Source organism: Varanus komodoensis, unplaced genomic scaffold, assembly GCF_004798865.1.
Source record: "Varanus komodoensis strain SLA01 unplaced genomic scaffold, ASM479886v1 scaffold50, whole genome shotgun sequence".
NCBI classification, from domain to species: Eukaryota; Metazoa; Chordata; class Lepidosauria; order Squamata; family Varanidae; genus Varanus; species Varanus komodoensis.
The window spans coordinates 4,664,259-4,683,209 of record NW_025336088.1 but is presented as its reverse complement, the minus strand read 5'-3'; the positions used below and the strand labels follow the sequence as shown (position 1 = coordinate 4,683,209).

Sequence of the window (18,951 nt, the reverse complement as noted above, 5' to 3'; positions counted from 1 at the left end):
ATATTACATCCAGTTGCAACAGAAGTTCAGCTAGAGAAGCCAACTTGGAGATGCAGCAGTAATTAAAACTGCTGAACTTGTTTTCCTGTGGAGAAGCTTTTAAAGCTCAGACTGGCACAGTGAATAAACCAGAGGGCACTCCAGCTTCAGCTTTTAGGGTACCCTGGGCAGCTGGACTTTGATGTACCTTCTCGGTATTGACTAGCGCATCCATCCTCCCCCTTCCTCATGAGAAGGTAGCTCCGACAGGGCCCCCCTTACAGTGTCACTCCCACCAGTTAAGCCTATTCACACAGAATTACCATAGGGTGAGGGGTGGAAAGGGGGTGCTGCCAGTGCTGGGGACCCAAGCGGCCTCAGGTGCTAGGGCAGAGCCAGCTATGGTGTCCACAGGACCCCTGGCAAATGCCCCTGTATACTAGGTGCCGACTCTTGCACACTTGCCCTTCACATGTAATACTCAACACAGACATTTAGAATGTCTTCTTTCTGCTTTTGGTGGAAATAGAGCTCACATTTTATTATTATCAATCATGTTTGTGTCTATCACCCTTCATACAGAGGCTTATTAGGGCAGCTATGACCCATTATGACTGAGCCTATAGTTCATTAATCATGGGTTATTTGGGCCCACAAAGGAATGTGCTTCCAACTTCTGGTGTGTTAAACCACCCAAGGGTTGTTCTCCATGGTATGTGAACCTGGAATTCTGGGTTGCTGGAAGGAGAAATAGGCTAGAGAGGGTTATAAGTCCATGTGTCTTAGATTACAGAGGTCAATAGGCACCCACTATTTGGAGGGCTGTCCAAGTCTTGTAGAAAGATCAAGCAGCCGAAGGAGAAGAGTGTCAGCAGGGGACTTGAAGAGGCCCACCAGAAGTACCAGAGCATCAGGCATGAGTCTTCTGGTCACAATCTTCCCTATTAAGGTGGGATGTGTTGGATTTAAATTACAGTAATGCTAAGCATGCATCTGTACATAGAAATTAGTACATGTGAAATTGTGTCCTCTTTTGGGGGGCTGTGTAAGTGCCTGTGTTAGGAGTGATCCCATTCTTACAACTGCCAACATTTTATTCTTACAAGTGAGGTATGTGAGGCTGAGAGATCATTCAATTTGTTTCATGATCAAGCCCAGAATTCCTTCTTTTTTATTTCTGAATTTGCATGCCATCCACTTATCCAGATGGATTCTCTCCCTTAGCCTCCACTGCACCTAATTTTAGTGATTCAGTGATTCATGCATCTTTTTATGTAGAAAATATCAGGTCACTCTTTAGTCACCATAAGATGTCGATGCTCTTTTCCCCCAAATGAAACTTCCCCTGGAAAAAGGGTGCACAATGCTTCCCACAACTGAGGCAGAACATTGAGGAATCCCTCACAGGGCTGCAGCATGTGACCTTCTAGAGAAGTGGGGATAAATTCCAAGACTAGCTCCTCAAAAGCTGGAGCTCCCTTCAGGCAAGAAAGGCGGCCATGGCGCCTCGATAATGTTGTAATTACAAGCACAGCAGGAGTGAAGGCAAACAGGCACCCTTATTGCAAGGGGGAAAGGGAATCCTTCTGGGAGCTATTTCAACAGTACTCCTAAAATGCACTCCACCCAATTCAGAGTAATTGAGGCAGGATAAGGGTGCCAATGTGATGTCTATTTAGCAGAGAAAAGGCTGCTGTGCTGATACTCCTTGTCCTGCTAACACAGTTGGCTAAGTCTGCAATCCTATACACTTACCTGGGACTAAAGCCCATTAAACTCCGTGGGATAAACTTCCAAGAGCCATGGACAGCATTACATTGTAGACAGCTCATATACAGTGCATGGATCCTGATTCATGACAGATATTTCTTAACTTACTGGGGGAAGAACTATATATGCCAAAAACTGGTTTTTTATTTATCCTTTATTTTACCATTTATAAATAGCTTTTCCAAGAAATGCTCCAATTAAGCAATGTACAACAATCAAAATATTTTTAAAAAGTTAAAAAACCAATTAAGAGCAAAAAAATTCACAGCAATTAAAAACATTGCGACCAATATATTAGCAAATAATCACAGCACTAATTGTATGCAAAAGCCTGGTGGGTTGAAGAGAGCCTCCACGCTGAAAGATAAGTAACATGTAGACCAGCCCTTACTTGTCTCCTACAAGGATAGGTCATCATTCTAAAGTGTAAAAAATGATATTTTGAACACTTTTAACTAGGTGTTAAAAGACGGTGTGTGGTGACAATGGATTTAATTCTGGACATGATGGTGCTAATATCACATGCCCCCTTTTCTCAGAGAGATGTAGGTTACTGGAGTAATGTGGCTTGGCATCAGACTTGTGGACCCAGAGCCTCCAGCTAGAGCTTTAGAGTGTGATCCTATGCACGTTTAGTCAAAAAAAATCCAACAATTCCCAGGATTCCCCAGCAAGGGCTACTGGCTGAGGAATGCTGGGGACTGTAGAAATGTTTTCCATCTGAACATACAAGAGCTTGTGCCTTTCATCTCTAGCTGTACTAGATATCTCAGGGAATTAAGCAGCAAAAGAGCTTTGGTTAAGAGCTTCTACAGCCACTGGTGGGCAGTACTGAGCTAATTGATAGAGTTGATCCATCTTGGTAAAAAGAGAAACTAGTTCTTCATATTCTGCTTTGAATTCCTAAGGATGGTTGGGTGTGATGCTCTAACTTGTGGTCCTGCCCTGAGCAGGGAGTTGCACTCAGAGGCCTTATAGAGGCCTGTTGTATGATTCTATGGTACAATAATCATCTATTTTTCAGGAATGGAGTTGCAATTTTCACAATGTGGTTTAAGGGTACTCCCCAAAGCAGTTCAGTATCCTTTGCTCACAGTGCCACTTATTGGTAGATTTAAGCACATTAGTAACACACAAGAGTAAATGCATTTCACAGTCATCTTCTAAGGCCAAAGGACGTGTGTCATGCTGTCTGTTTAGTGCAATACAGTTGCAAGCCCTGTTCCAGCATCAGGAGCACAAGATCTTCTCTCCATACAATGGAGGGAGGCATGCCTCATGCCTGAGGACAGGGAGCCATGGTGGAAACAGCCAGATGTGTGTTTGCACATTCTTTCATACATAGCAGTGTGGCTGGGTGAACCCTACAGTGCCGGCTGTGCTCAGCAGAGCAGCGCACAGCCAGCAAATTATTCAAACATGCACACTAATTTTAAACAACAGCAGGGCAGTAGGAGGTGGGGTGAGATTATTCTTCATGCTTGAAAACAAATATACCGAGTGCTCCAGTGGTGGGATTATACAGCAGGAAGCATAACTTAAACAAAGGGCCACAACATGGCATGGTGTATGTCACTTTTCACCAACTGCATTACAGGAAATACCCAGTGTATTTTTATCACACTTGTACCACCACTTTTTCAGTGTCAACTGCAGTGATTTTCATTACCTACAGACAAGAATCATGTTTTTCCACGTCTAAACTGTGCTACTACAAAATGTCACCAGCCGCATGGTTAAGTTCACCATGTAGCACACAAAAGAAAGGTCACTGTCCTGGGCATCCATGGAGATACTAATTTAGATTCATGATAGCACCCTGGCTTGATTGGACATCATGGGTAGTTTAACCCAAGAATTGGCAGCCCTGTGCTTGAGTGAATGACTCCTCCTCCCAGCCACACAGAGTTTCCACTCTGCATCCCCTTTCAGCAATAGCACAGGAAGGCCCTGTGCCTGGGTGCTTGGTGCAATATATCAATACAGACCCCCAGGCTGCTGCAGGGCAATCAACCCAGAGGTGTAACCCAACCAAGTGAAATCAGAGGGAAAGTGCTGTTCCCACCTTCTGCGCTGGCCAGCACAAACAGGCAGGGATGATCCGTCAATTTGCTCCTCTCCTCACTTCCTGAACAGGATTGCTCTGCTAGATATCAAGTTGACAGCTTTGTTCGGTGATGGTCCTTGTTTAAAAAATTTTGGAACAAGAATAATCATGTTAAGTGCAACCCTATTTTTCCCTTTAAGTTATGAATGATTAAGTTCCTTGTCTTCTTTGTTCCTTTCCTGTTTATCCTTTGTTCCTTTTTTGGTGTTGTTCAGAGGCTGTCTTGGATTATGCTTTTTGTTGTTCTTACCGTCTGACATGCTATCTTTGCACAACTTTTTAAATGTCGTAACAGCAATAATTATTTTTAAAACGATCTCTATTTAGCATAAAGATGCTTTGGGAAGAAGGGCTTCAGCTGACATTTTCCCCTACCATGCCGCTTACCCATATGCTGAAAGTTTCTGTATGGGATAGCACAGAAACTTAATTCCTTCCAACCCACAGTCTGAAGGGGTGCAGACCAGCAAGCACTACAGCACATGATCCGGCTGATTCTGCAAGAAAACCTTTACCCCATAGAATGCCCAGGAGCTGATCCCTAAACAGAGATCCACGAGATCCCCTTTCTTAACACTTGCCTGTCTGGATGAAGGAAATAAAGTTACTAGGGCCACACTGTGTCTGGCAGAGAACTGTCTAGCAGGTAAAGTCCTCTTGCCCATGGGAGCAATTTCATCTGGGAAAGGAAACCATTATCCCACTGCAAGGAGTATCTGATGGTGCTGCTGTCCACACTGCCATACCTGGAATGCATAGAAATTGAGAAGACTGCAGGACAGCAAGCTGCTTTCCAGCAGTACTGAGTACAGGAATCAAAGGCTGGGCAGGAACAGCCTAACTGTGCATGTCTGGATTTTGGTGTGGAAGCACCACTATCTCTGCACTGCTGGAGTGGTCTCTGTACCTAGACTGTTGGAGCAGAAAGCAAATTCAGTGCCCAGTAGAGCAGAATTCTGCTGCCCATGCAGATTAGGCCCTCTTCATACATCCAGCCTTTCCTTATTTATTTCTGCAGGCCATGGGGAGGGACAGAGTGCCAAAGCCCAGTTGGCTGCCAATCAAAATCTTGCTCAGAGTTACTGCTTACACAGTTTTGAGCACATCCATGCAAGTGAAAGCTCTAGAAAATTGCTTTTCTTTTTCAAAAAGAGTTTTTAATGAAAGCTGAATTTCTGGGTGTGCCAAACTGTGCATCTACCATCAGTTCTCTCTCCTCCAAAGTAAGGTGATCGTGAATGTCCCACTACTCAGAGAGTGATGGAATATCATGCAGATTATAGTCTTTTGTTTTCTTTACTGTTTGTTTACTTACAATGAAGGATAAATAACTGATGATCCAGAAACTTGGAGTTTTTATTTTATGATCTGGACTTCCCTGCTTATGCAGTCCTCTTTCTGCTTTTTAACATGACCTGAAAACCAAAGTTAACTCTTTACATGAAAACAAAGAAAAGAGGAGCTTCGAAACCCTACTTCAAAGCTCCACCATTTGTAACCTTACAATGTGTTCCAGAAATGTGGAGCTGACAGCAGACTGTGTATGATCTTTTAGTTTGAAGGATGCCCTTTTCACATGTTCAGAAGCACTCTGTTCTTTATTATTGCTTCACAGATTCCAGAACTGAGCCACAGCACTGAAAAGAAGCACCAGGGCTGAACTCTACTGAGTCCTGGCTGGAAATTGAGGCTTTCCCAATAAGCCTAGCTCAGCCCCCTCAATTTAATTCATCCCTTGCCCCAAAGTAGTAAGAATACATCAGGATGGGCAAAGGTCCAGGCATCTTTTTGTCTGCTTGCTTTTTTGGGAAGTTCCCCAAAAGCTGCATAAAAGTCCCTCTGTGATCCATCCCTATTTGCCTGTTCTCAGCAGAAACCCTTGAAGAAGAAACAGTTCTCCAGAGGTTTGTGCCAAAGCAAAAGCAGGTCTACTTGGGGAAACTCTCACGAGACCCATCAGAGTACTCAAAGCTTGTAGGTCTGTTTCTATCACTGGTGGCCACTCAAATGGAATGCAGTTTCCAAAGTCTGTGAAGATGAACCATGTTTGCAAATAGCTATCCAATTATACACCAGAGCAGTGTGGATTGCTTGGATTAATGTAGTTACACAAGGAGGGACAGCGGTTACTGCCATTATTGTTCCCCCTCAGGAAAAAAAATAAAGGTATTACGGTAGCATTCCCATTTGTGCTCCATCTGCTTAAACAGCACCATTCGTTTCCTTGGCCATTCATCAAGGAAAGCTTTATTGTCCACTTATCACGGGTTCTGTCACTCCTGCACCCCCTCTGTGGGTTGATGGCAATCCAGTTCTCCCTTCAGCTCCACACTTCCGGGCAATTTCACTCCGGTTTTCCGGTCCACACACCAACATTTCCCTCGCTGCCCATCCAGTGCTGGGTGACACTGCAGAAAGAAAAGGAAACATTCTTTACTGGGACAGCAAATCATCTTTCTGTTTCCATCTGACCAAAATATGAGTTCAGGTAAAGATGATCTCAAGCAAATTCTGCTAGCTTACAACGTATAAAATTGGTGCTTTCCTGATATATTTCTTATGGATGCTTTAGATGTTTAGACTTTTCAGGGTTAAGGATAGGGCAAAGAAATACTTAGGATGGTATAAAAACACTTTTAATAAACAAGAAAACAAACTTTGGGCTGCAAGATGCCTTGGTTTGCTTGTTGAATATCCTACATAACACGGTTCTGAGGACAAAACTTTGGGTTTCGAAAATCCAGCACTGATTTTTCATTAACTACTTTTCTGTAATTAGCAATTTGGTTCCAGTGCTTGAAATGTAAGGGGCACGGGAGGATCCGTGTTCGACGTTTTTGCCAGCATTGCGATGTCTGACACACTAGTGCTCCCCGTGACGCTCACTGCTACTCATTCTTCCCACACTATTTCTGCCACTGTATTTCAAGATATCATTTCAGCATGTGCAAAATCTGCAGTCTTGTTCTGTGGGGCAGAGTAGTGGCTTCAGGGGGCTGGGTCAGAGTGACGCCGCAAGAGGCACCTGCACAACACTGTCCTCAGCTTGGCGCCAAGCCATGCTTTCCTCATTAGCACTTCCATTCCTTTGCAGAGGCCAGAAAATTCCACATTTTCGATTCAGTGGCAGAAACGGGGAGTTCCTACTGAATTTCCCCAAAAAGAAGGCCAGGCCTTATATTAATTTTTGCTCCAAAAGATGCATTAGGGCTTATTTTCAGGTGATGTCTAATTTTTCATGTACAGCAGTCTACATTTATTTATCCATGTACAAAAATCTACATTTATTCAAATACAGTCAAGTCATCATCTTCTGGAACATCGTCATAACTCTCCAAACCCCGAATTGTGTTGCAATGGACGTCCTAATTGCATCCATCTGGCTAATGAACTTAACTGGAGCTTATTTTTGGGGTAGGGCTTATATTACAAGCATCCTGAAAAATCATGGTAGGGCTTATTTTCCAGTTAGGTTTTATTTTCGGGGAAGCAGGGTATGTGCATATCCCAGGTGTATATTGCACAACTACCTCTTTACATCCTACATGGATAGCCAACTATCCCATAACATTTAAGCCAGAGAGTAGCTCTGTTGGGACCTGTACAAATTGCCTGAGGCATTTTGTGTCTCCACCAGAAGGGCAGTCAATTGTGGAGAATCTGGGTGGACTGAGAGTAAAAGCTACATTTTCTCTTTAAACAAGGCATAGAGAGAAGCATCTACCTTGATTTAATATAAAACCAAGCTCCTGAAAACCTCAGAAGAGTGCAATTTGGCATTAAAATAAGGCATGTGTTCCCCACACACTTCATTTTAAGGCAAAAATGTAGCTTTATTCATTCCCATTGCTGAAATTTGGCAGCAATTCAGTAGCATCCATGTGGGGCCAATGAGAACTGCAAAAGAAGATATCCATCCCACAGACCAAGCACAATCCACCCCTATCCATGTCTTCTCTCCCCCTAGGAATCAAGTCTACTCTTTTTTAACCCTTTCCAAATGATACTGCCTTTCCCATCTGTTTCTTTTCTAAACTGCAGTTGCTCCAATCAGGATTGGAACCACAGAGAGTGGGGAGAAGAGAGGGAAGGTGAAACACATTCCCTTCACTTTGCATAGAAACCAGTGTGGTATTCTGCTACCAGCTGGACTGAAGTGGAAAAACTAAGCCAAGCCGGATGTCTTTGTCTATAACCGAAAGAGTCTATAGCATTGTTGGGATGGTTGTAGGGAGGACTTGCAGAATCTTGGTGTGGTCCAGCACAGCATTCCTTGTGTTTTTAAGGAAGAATAACATACAGATTAGTTATGTCTTAGCTAATAACACACAACTTAACAGCTATGAGTAGGCACTAAGCACTCCTGATTTGTACGTAAAAGCTTGCCAGGGAATCAAGAGCTTGCAGTTTATTCCCACTACTGATGATGTCATACTGCACCCACAAAGAGCCAAAGCTTCAGTGTTACCTGTTTGGGGTGGAAATTCCCATTGCGGTCACAGTTGGGGATGGGTATTACGTATAAGTCCTCATGAGTCCGGGTTTGAGAAGCTGCTAACCTCTCCAGCGCTCTCTGAAGTTCACTCTGACATGAGCCTTGGACCTGTTAGCAAAGCAAAGGAAATGGCAAAGTTAGAAGTAGTGACAAGAAGCAGAAAAGGAATGAAGGTACCAAATGAAAGCATCATCGGGGTTCAACTAACTACCTGCTGCCTCCCAGGCAGATGGGGCTGCCAAGGCTTCGCAGCACTGGCTAGAAGGGGGCACAGTTAACCTCATCCCAGTTCCTTCTGACACAGGGCAGAAGTAACATCTGGGCAACCAAAATCCCTGCTCTCCCATACCTTAAAGAGATGTTGGGATGCAAATTAAACAACGGCTTGTCAAATAGCTTTGCTGTCTTCCTTGGCATGGCAACACAAAGGATTTCTTCCCCAGCCTGGCAGGCCATGGAATGACATGCCTGATGGACCTGGTAGGTCTTGTTGTGTTGGCCTATCTAAACCAAAGCATCTGTTGCAGCATGCTGGAAAGCTAAGGCCCAACAAGGCTGTTTTTCCTCAACAACTCTGTCTCCTGCCTACACTTCAGGCTGGAAAGCACCTGGTTTCTCAAATCTCTCCTACAGTGGATGATGGTGGTGAAAGCCTTTAACTACACTGAGCTTCAACAATACAGCAACCTCCTCTTTGTGGTACAGATATACAGAGTGGAACCATTTTCTGTCCGCAGTGTTTTGTTCCCCTTTGCAAGCACCACCCAGTTCATCAACTACTTGTACAGTATGTTTCTACAGAGCCATTACCATGTATTTAAATGCCTGCGGATGTCCTGGAAGGCTTAAAGATCAAATAACTTCACTGGAAGTACACTAGAGTGGAAGGATTGGCAGGAAAGTATCCTTAAACAGGCTGGGAGATACTGCCTCAGTCATCAGCTGAAAGAAATCTTACTTCACGCAATGTTGCTGTGAGGAAGAGTATTTTAAGGAGCAACCACACTGAGCATCAGGTGTGACTTATGTTCTCCCTCCCCTAATGAGAAGCCAGGACACCTCACCACAGGCCGGGTCTCCTCCCGGGCAAGCGGGTTCCCACTGTTCCTCATCTTGACACCGCTGTTTATCCGCTCACGAGCTCTTGCTTGCTGCTTCTGGAGGCATTTTCTGTCATGGCTGAGGCAGGGGCTGAAGCTGTTGGTCGGGGGGAGGTCAACCTCTTCCTGCTCTGAAGAGGAACAAAGCCACAAGGGTGTGAAAAACATCAAAAAGGGGGGTTGGTTTTACAGCGGCAGCATGGCAAACAACAGTTTCAGCACACTTAAGGACATGCACATCCCAAGAGCTCACTGCCAGGGTCCCCCGCATTCTCAGGACCAAGAGCTTTGTTCCTTGGTCACACAGACTGCACTGTTCATGGCGTTCTCCCTTTCCAATGAGTGGATCATCTCGTCCTCTGTGTTCAGACCAAGGGCTTGTGCACAGAAGCAGGGAACTTGCTGTTGCTTCGCTTGGACCCGTCTGGAGGTGAACATAGCAGAGGTGGCACTACAGAGCACAAAATGGGACAAACAGGATAGAATGCTCCTTGTGCTTCTGTGTAATTTACAGACTTCAGGACTGAATTGCAGCTTCGTGTTTTGCAAAGCAAGTTAAGGCTGCTCCCTTTTTAGCATCTTTTAACAGGCCTTGCTCCCATGGCTGGAAGGCCCAAATGCCATTAACTGCACCTCCTCCCATGACATCAAGTTTCCTCTACATCTTCTACAGCATCTCCTGATGCCCATCTTGTGACCTTTCCCCATCTGCAGCAGCAGGTAGTACGGTGGGCCAGGAAAACAAGGAGGGGAGTCCTCTGCCGTTACGGCATGGAGAAGAAGACCTAAGCACTGGGGAGAAGGCAGAAGCTAGATATGACTGCTCATCTTCACAATGAACATATAAGGAAGATGGCCTTCTTAGCGGCAGGGCCTCAACTCTGGAATGATCTTCCCTCTGAGGCCGCCTGGCTCCAACCTTGTCATCCCTTCAGTGCCAGGTCAAGAAAGTCCTCTATGCTGAGAAATTCAAAGATATATCAAGATATTTAAGGGCTTGAGGTGGACTATCCAACTCAGGTGTTTTACAGGTGTACCCTGGATTAAATGTGATTTTATAGCTGTTTTAACATTTTTGCATTGTGGAAAATTTTTTGATGCTATATTACATTGTCCCTTTTAGGAACAGTTAGATGTGACTCAGAAAGCTTCAGTTATTGGATGGTATAAGACAGACAGACACAGAGAGAAGTATCATATAGACTGATATACAGACATAGCTGCCACACATTTCCTTTCAAGGGGGGTTGCAAGATAATTTCTTGATGGATTCTGCCTCAGGAGTCAGATCACTGCAGCTTCTGCTCCACTGAACTGCAACCCAGGTATTTGCGCTATCATTTTAAAAGGAACCACAGGTAAACGCAGGGGCAGGGGCAGGGGCGAATGTGGCAGCTGCTCCCTCCATCTACTCCTCGATCCGTGTCATCCTCTGCATTTGTTTACTCCCCTTGCAGGGATGTAGATGTGCTGCGCAGAAGATAGCAAACCAAAGGAACAGGGCTTGAGGGCAAACTAGGATGTGATCCTGTACATGTTACAGGCTCTACAACTCTCAGCATTCCTCAGCCAGCCAGTGAAAACTGAAGAACCTTTTCTGTTTAAATCTCATTTATTTAACACATTTTTAACCCTGCCTGGTACCCAAAATGGATCTCTAGGCAACTGACAAAAAACCAAAAGCACAGGCTAAAACAGTTTCCAAAATATGAAAATATACAGTAAAACCATTCTATCCTATACAATAAAAATCATTCAGCCATTAAAATACTGGGTAAATAAAAAGGCTTTGGTCTGGTACCAGAAACGAATAAGGGGTCAGTGCCAGGCACACCTCTCTGGGAAGCAGGTTCCATAGCTGAGGTGCTACCTCGGAAAAGGCCCTTCCCCTAGTAGCCACTCTTCTAGAGGGCTCCAGAAAAAGGCCTCGGTGAAAGATCGCAGACAAGACATTGCAGAGTATCCTTAGCTGATATAAGGGAACGGACCACATTTTCAGACAGTAAGCTGTCAATATTGGTAATGGTGCAGTTTACCATAACTGGGGGAATCACCTTGGAGTAACAACGTAGTCTCTGTTGCACTGTAAATCAACATTCCCACACCCCGAGGGTAGATTTTCAGGACATTTCACGAACACTATTACAAAGCAACACAACTGCTTGCTCTCATTAATTGCAAAACTTCCAGCTCTTATATCTTATCTGCATTGCTTCTGCCAGCCCTCTGGTCACCTCTCAAGAAGACCTCTTAAGGAGATGGTGGGAGCCATTTGTAATTTTCCGTAAGAGGGACGGCTTGTTTGCAAGCCCTCCTGGACTGCACAGCCTGTGGCAGGGCCAGCTCTACCATTACGCTAAGTGTGCCAGGCAGCAGGTGCGAAGTGGCGGCAGCAAAGGAGGGCAGGAAGGGCCTCTGTGCCTTGCGGCTTGTCCTGCACCCCTTAGGAGAGGAGAGGCTGCTGCCTTGCAGGGCCATGCCGGTCCAATCAACTTTTGTACACAGGACGGGGGAAACGCCTTCTTGTCCTTTGCCTCAGGCAGCAGAATGTCTTGGCCTGTGAGCTGGAAGCCTCTCTCAGAAAGCAATGCGGCACATGTGGGTGGGTTGCCTTCTTCAGCCATGACAATACCCTTTATTATTACTGCATGTTTCTACAACTGATAATAGCTTCCAGAGGTCATCCCTGCTGAGGTTTTTGTTAAAAAATAAGCCCTGAGTTACTAGCAAGAAATCAGCGTTCTGTCTATGCCCAGAGACTATATGCCCCAGCCTTGGCAATCAAATTAAGAGATGAGCCTGCATCCTGGTACAAATTACGCCTTGGAGATGATGTGTGGCTAGCAAACGGGGCCACAAAATGGCTGGGGGTTTTGCCAGCCATACTCTAAGCACGCCCTTTTGTGGTTTGCTTCAGCCTCCCTCTCCCCATCCCTTCTCTCCTCCAAAGCTTGCCCAGTTGGCTGCCTTCAAGTCTCCAAATGGCTATTTTCTGTTTAACTCCCCTTTCCAAATGGGTTGCATCCAAGTTTCCATTAATTTATGTGCAACTTTGGATCAATCTCATTAGCTGACAAACAGTACAGATGCAGAGGCTTTTCTCTGTAGGTAGAACCTTCCCTATCTTACAAGAGAAGAGAAGAGAAGAGAAGAGAAGAGAAGAGAAGAGAAGAGAAGAGAGAAGAGAAAGAGAAGAGAGAAGAGTTACAGTGGCAAACATCACAAAATAATACAGATATCCAAAAAAGTACTCCCATTTCCTTTTATTATCCTTACAGTGTTTTGAGTATGACAGCACTTAATCAAATCCAGTAGTCTCCTAAATTTGCAGCCCCTTTGTCTTTTGGAAGAGAATTCAGATTGTCTATTTATCCAGAATTATGGTTAATATCAACTATGTTAAGTTTCAACAAGACAACTTCAAAAACTACAGTCTGAAGTTGACTTGTTTGTAAGTAACCATAGTTAATGTTAACCTCAGAGGCATTGTTAAGAGGCATCCTACTAGGGTGGGAGCCCAAATCTCTCAGCAGCCCCACAAACATACAGGGGCCCTGGCGATCTCTGATGCACCTGAGACACCTGGATTACGTGGCTTTATGCTCACCTCCTGCTGTCACCCCACTTGACTCTTTCTGCCCAGGCGTCTTCTGCAAAAAGAGATGGCCTCTTCCACGTGTCTTACATCCCTTTTTACAACAGGCGCATCCTTATGAGAGAGGGTCCTTTAAAGTCATGGGCACACGCTTTAGAGTGTAGTACATATTACTACTACTACGTTGCATTTCTTTACTGCCCATAGGTGAAGCTCTCAGGGCAGATCACAACATTTAAGTCACCCATCCAGATTTTGGCCAGGCTTGAGCTTGCTTAGCACATGCAAGCTTGTACTGCTTTTTTCCTGTGGGCCTGAGTTCCTTATCTTTTCAGTGCCTAGCTCTGTCAGGCTTGCATCTCCTGCTCTAGCCACAGCTTCCTGGCTGCAATTCCCCCGGGCCAAGATTCAAGAATGCCAGAGAGCTCTTGCTGGGTTTAGGCAACCGCTGGGCAAAGGAAGTGTGCTAGTGGCACGCAGGGATGCGTGTGCGGATTTGAAGTTTCCTGCACACTCGGAAGCACATCAAATTCCCTGTTCCCCAACCCCCTGCATTTCAGCCAGCATTACTGTCAGCCCACTAAGCAAAACAAGTTGGCAGTTGCTATGGTGCTCGCCTCACTACAAAATTGTCTATGCAGGGATGTTTTTAGAAGAGGTAACAGCACTGCCTCTGGATCGTCAGCAAACAGTGATGCCAATACTTGGTAGATCAATACCGCTGAAGAACAGGTGTTTGTGGAGCAGCATGTACCCTGAGGATACTGTAACAAGCAGTCTCCAGAATTCAGCATCCTGAAACTCATTTTTCCCTGAAAAATGAGCTGATGGTGCTTATGATCACAGGAGAAGTGGTATCCACAGAAAGGAAAATTGGAAGAGGAAATGGTGATCAAGTTAAGGATACTGGACAAATCTACAGTGGATTCAAATGTGCTTAGATTTCTATGAGGCTGACATAAAGATCTTGCAATGGACCCACCTTTTCCCAAGTCATGCAAGTTGTTCTGTTTTTAACTGGGGAGAAGATCCGCACAACATAATCTGCTTACAAATGTCCATAAATGCTAATGAACCCAGTGCATTTGCAAATGTATAACTGTCAAGTACAAATGAAATGCTTGTACAAAAAACCCCAGGTCTGTCTACGAGTACTGATGGAACAAAAGCTGCCTGACATCCACAAAAAACAGACAGAACTGATTTTTTAAAAATCTGTAAAGCCCTGCAAATAAATCATTACTGAATCAGGATGCATAAGCTTGGTCGTGTCAGCTCCTGCATCTGCAATTCTCTTATTTCCTTCCCCCACCTTCCCCTAGTTTTCAACATTTTTTAAAAGCAGTGAAAGCTCTACAGTAGGCATTTTTACCTGACACGCATCCCCAGTCTTTCTCCTGCTATTCCTGCCCTTATATCATGGATTTCTTCAGATCATTTAAATGACAGTGTTCTTCTATGTTGCATTTTTTTCAAGGTGCATATTCCAGCATGTGCTAAACTTGTGGCACTGCTCTGCAGGGTGAATAGTGGCTTCAGTGGTGAGGAAGAGGATGCATCCTATCCAGCATTTATTTATTTATTTCTCTCTCTCTTTCCTGCCTTTTTCCCTCAAAGGGTTCAAGGCAGCTTACATCATTCTCCTCCTCCATCTTATCCCCACAAGAACAACCATGTGAGGTAGGTTGGGCTGAGAGTCTGTGACTGGCCCAGAGTCACCCAGTTGGCTCCATGGCTGAGCGGGGACTAGAACCCAGATTGTCTGAGTCCCCGTCCCATGCTCTTAACCACTGCACCACACTGGCTCTACACCACACTTCTTAATATATTAACACTACACCACACACACACACAGCATGGACAAAATAGCAGCTATTCTGATGAAATAAGCCCAATTGGCCTTCATTTGCTCTCCCACCACCTTTACCTTTTCTGTCCTTAACTTGCCCAGTGAAGGGAAGAGTAAATGCAAAGCTGTTTCCCCTCCTCTCTTCTTCCCTTTAAGAATAGCCTAGCTAAATATAGGCCATATAATGGCTACTCAAAAGGACATCTCATTATCTTCAATAGTAGCTACTCAGAAGTAAATCACATTATCTTCAATGTATTTCGGCATAAGTAAATCATATTATCTTTACTTAGACTTTGGGGAAAGTCTGTTCTCAACTGCTTCTGGGAACTGCTTTTGGCTAAAGGGGAGTAGGGAAGGCAACCCCGCTGGATTCAACCCATGAGAAGTGGGAGAAAGGCGTAGACCAGCATCACAGCTGTCACTATACCTTTCTCCATCTTCATTACATTTTATTTATTTATTTACATATATTTATAGGCCACCTATAATTGCTAAGGCCTTCCTAGGCGGTTTACAATATAAAACATACCAACAGTAAAAATTTTGTGAGGGGGCAACTAAATTTTGTGAGGGGGCAAGAGGAGCTGTCATCCCCCCCCCCCCCCCCCACCCCTGCTTTTAAATTTCTGTTCACTCACTTTTTACTGGTGAATAGTTTAACAGATGGGGTGAACTTTCCCTACACACATTACCTTTCTAGCTCCCTTACTTCTCCTATGACTGCATGCGTGTGTGACACAAGATCACACTTTCAACACAATCTGTGCTGTATTCATTCTCCTGTGCCCCAAAAGTGGTAAATGTATTTTGCATAAATATGAGAAGACTGTTCCCTGATAGATGAAAGGGGATCTAACGTAGATCCCTCCACCCCTGGTTCTTGGAAACTAAACATGGTGCCATTAAAAAAAATGTAAGGGAAGCGCAGAGTATTTTCTGGCTGCAATAGCTAGATCTCTTTGGTGCAGAATTAATGAAGATTTAGGGATCCTGCAAGGCCAGACTGTGAAGGTCTTTCGAGGGGATACTCTAAACTGTTTGTTTTAAAAGAGGTGCAGAGCTTCCTAAGTGAGTGTACAATAATGAACGGCATATTGGTAATGGCTCAGTGTTTACATCTGGTTTTCACCGATTTGTTTACACAAGCTCTGTCTTTCTTTTCTGTTGATACTACACTGTAGCTTTCTTTCATCATCCAATTAAACTAGGACAGGAAGGATGTTTGGCCCCACTCAACTTTTCCAAATGTTACGCTACTTCTGAAAACTGTTTGGCATGCCTTCTTCCCACAGTGGCAGAGCAGGCTACACTTAAAGTACAGGCTTCCTTTGGAGGAGAGAGCATAACCTGGGCATCCTGTGAAAACGTATGAGGTGCTGAAAAGACAAGTTCTTGGGCGAGGAATATTATGCCCAAAAACAGAGCTGCCATTGAGGCAGGCTTGGACAGGCACCTCCCACAGGGCTGATACCCACAGGAGTGTCCTGGAGTCACTCCTCTTTTTCACCACTGCCTCTTGCTTGTCCACCTGCTTCTTGCTCTGGCCCAGGCCAGGGTGGTGGTGAGAAAGTGGAGCAGAAGATGCTGTTGGCTCTGCAACCCGTTAAACCGAGAAGTTCTGACCTGCTGAGTTTGCTATGCACACTGCCAAGAAGATGCCGGACTTGCAGTTTGCTCTTACTTTGCAGGTATGTATGGCTTAGGGTCTGTTCTAGCTTGCTTGAAAGAGCGAATTTCTTATCAGTGTCCAGCCCTGTTAATGGAGAAGACCATGGAAAACCCAAGCCAAAAAAAGAATTCGCTACCCCTGCTGTAACAGAACAGGATGACTCACTATCCCACTGGGCTCCTCTGCATCAGGCATTTTACTCAGTGCTTTACTGAGGCTGTTGCTTTCATTTTCTTTGCTGGGGGAGAACATCCCTTTACATGAGTCTCTCTCACCCCAGAATTTCCCTCTGCTTTTTTATATGTTCCTGTATGTTCCATTATGCAACAGAAGCTGGTGCTGTGGAATACAGCAGAACTGCAAAGTTACTCAAGACCTCCTTAGAAAATCACGACCTCATCAAGGAAAATACTGCATTATCCTTGCTCCAAGAGGGAGGGAGGCTACAAAAATAGCTTGAAAACATTGGAAGAGATCTTGCAGGATGATAGCATTTTGTAAAGGACCTCTAAACATCCGTGAATGAGGGATTACAAGGGCACAACAATGCTTCATCTAGAAAAACCCATTGCTACAATATTTCAGGCTGTACCTTTGGAAAATATTAAATGCACCATTTCTCCTTTAATGCATGCCACTTCAGGTTCCTTGCTAGAGGGGCAGTGAGGAGCAACATGAGCCTGCCCTTCCCATTTTAAAAAATGTTGAATGTAGGGGTTTGTTGTTGTTGTTTGTGAGGAAGAGGAGTTTTGTAGTTGTCCGGCAGCCTCAAAGGCAGTCGTGAGACAGGATAATTGGGTTCAGTCAGGAAAGATCCCTCTCACCTTGAACCTCAGCATTTTTATTGAAAGATCACCCAGGACCCCCGCAGTTACTTACTGAACCACAGCGTGCTACTGGCTCTCACCGCCAACTGCAAAATCACAGGCCATGTACAAGATACCTTCACAACCTGCTAGTCACAAACACCAATAAAGAGTGTTAAGTTTCCAGATAATGTTAGTACAAAAGCATCCTGATGTCTTTAGGTAAGACATAATGTTCTAAACCAATCAGATATACTGGTAAACAATAGTATGGAAAACATTACTGACTGCTTTATTGACCTGTCAATTCAGTAGACCTCTTTGCAGTTTGGATCCTGCTTAAACTTGCAAATGTGTCTGATTGGGGAACCATTCAGGAAAACTGGTTTGGCAACTACACTGTGTAGGAGCTTGCCTCTGTGGGACTAGATGCTTCAGTGGGTCCATTCAGAAACAAATGGACACCACTGTTTCAGTTTTTCTGCAGCTGATGAGAACACAGGTATTTTCTCACTGATGGTGTTAGCATACAGCAACTTTTCAGCCTAGTTAAGAATTCCATCTTCTTAAAGTAACAGCAGCCCTAAACAGTGACCTGGCTTGGAATGCTGGTGAGAAAGGGGTGCAGCTATTTTTATAACAGAAAGTCACACATAAGCAACCTTTTTCTGCCAGGATTTATCTGAATTTTCCCAACACAGTCAAAGGGAAAAGAACAAGAACACAGAAATGCAAATCCAAGACAAAGTATGAGCAAGTGAACCACAATAATTCGCATTAAAATCCAGAAACCACAATAAAATGTAACAAATATTCAAATAAAATTATAACTAAAATAAGCCACCCTGAAGTAGAGAGGGGCAGAATGTATTTTCATTCATGGTGTAATAAGACACATAAATAATAATGTCACTTATGCAAGACCATTTTCAAGGAAAACACTTGAATCTGTCCGGAGTACATATTGGCTGCCAGGTAAATGACAAATACAAGACATGGTTCATAAAAGGAAATTTTCCCTCTCCTCTCATTCCTCAAACGTGACAAGTTAACTTGCACAATATCCCACAATTTATCCATCCACTGAGTCAAAGAGCTTCTCTACACAAGGCATTTTTTGTGCTTTTGTAATCCCTCACTCATGGAAATTTATCAGACCTTTTCATAACATAGTTATCCTCCAGGGCCTCTTCCAAGTTTTCCAGCCTCTTTTGCAGTTTTGTTTTTTTTTTAAGAGCAAGGAAAACCTGGTATTAAATTTAAATCATGACAAACGAGAACACAATCCTCATGAAACAATGAAAATCCACTATGGTACAGCTATACCCTAGCACCACCTTGTGGTTTCATAGACTAAGGTAAAGAAACACACACCTCCAGAAAAAGGTTCTGGATACTTTATACAGGTGTCCCCGTATAAAGGACACATTTTTCTTTTGCAATGAAATGGAAGAAGCCTCGATATGGCAGCAGCTTAAACCTCTCATGTATAGAATCCAAAGTGGAGGAAGCCACTGCCTCTCTTTTGCAAGCTAAAGCTATCTTGACTGCCAACAAAAGCCTGAAAAAGAAAGTTTG

General features: G+C 44.2%; 1 protein-coding gene across 1 annotated transcript in view; it reads right to left on the bottom strand.

Moving 5' to 3' along the window:
* Positions 1–1,885: 1,885 nt before the first annotated feature.
* IGFBP4 (insulin like growth factor binding protein 4) overlaps positions 1,886–18,951 on the bottom strand; it is a 42,455-nt gene continuing 25,389 nt past the window's right edge. The window contains exons 2-4 of the mRNA XM_044447178.1: positions 9,416–9,582; positions 8,325–8,459; positions 1,886–6,264 (exon numbers count right to left, since the gene is read on the bottom strand). Of these exons, the coding sequence (XP_044303113.1) occupies positions 6,130–6,264; positions 8,325–8,459; positions 9,416–9,582 (437 nt within the window). The 3' untranslated portion in view covers positions 1,886–6,129. The remainder of the gene's footprint in view (positions 6,265–8,324; positions 8,460–9,415; positions 9,583–18,951) is intronic.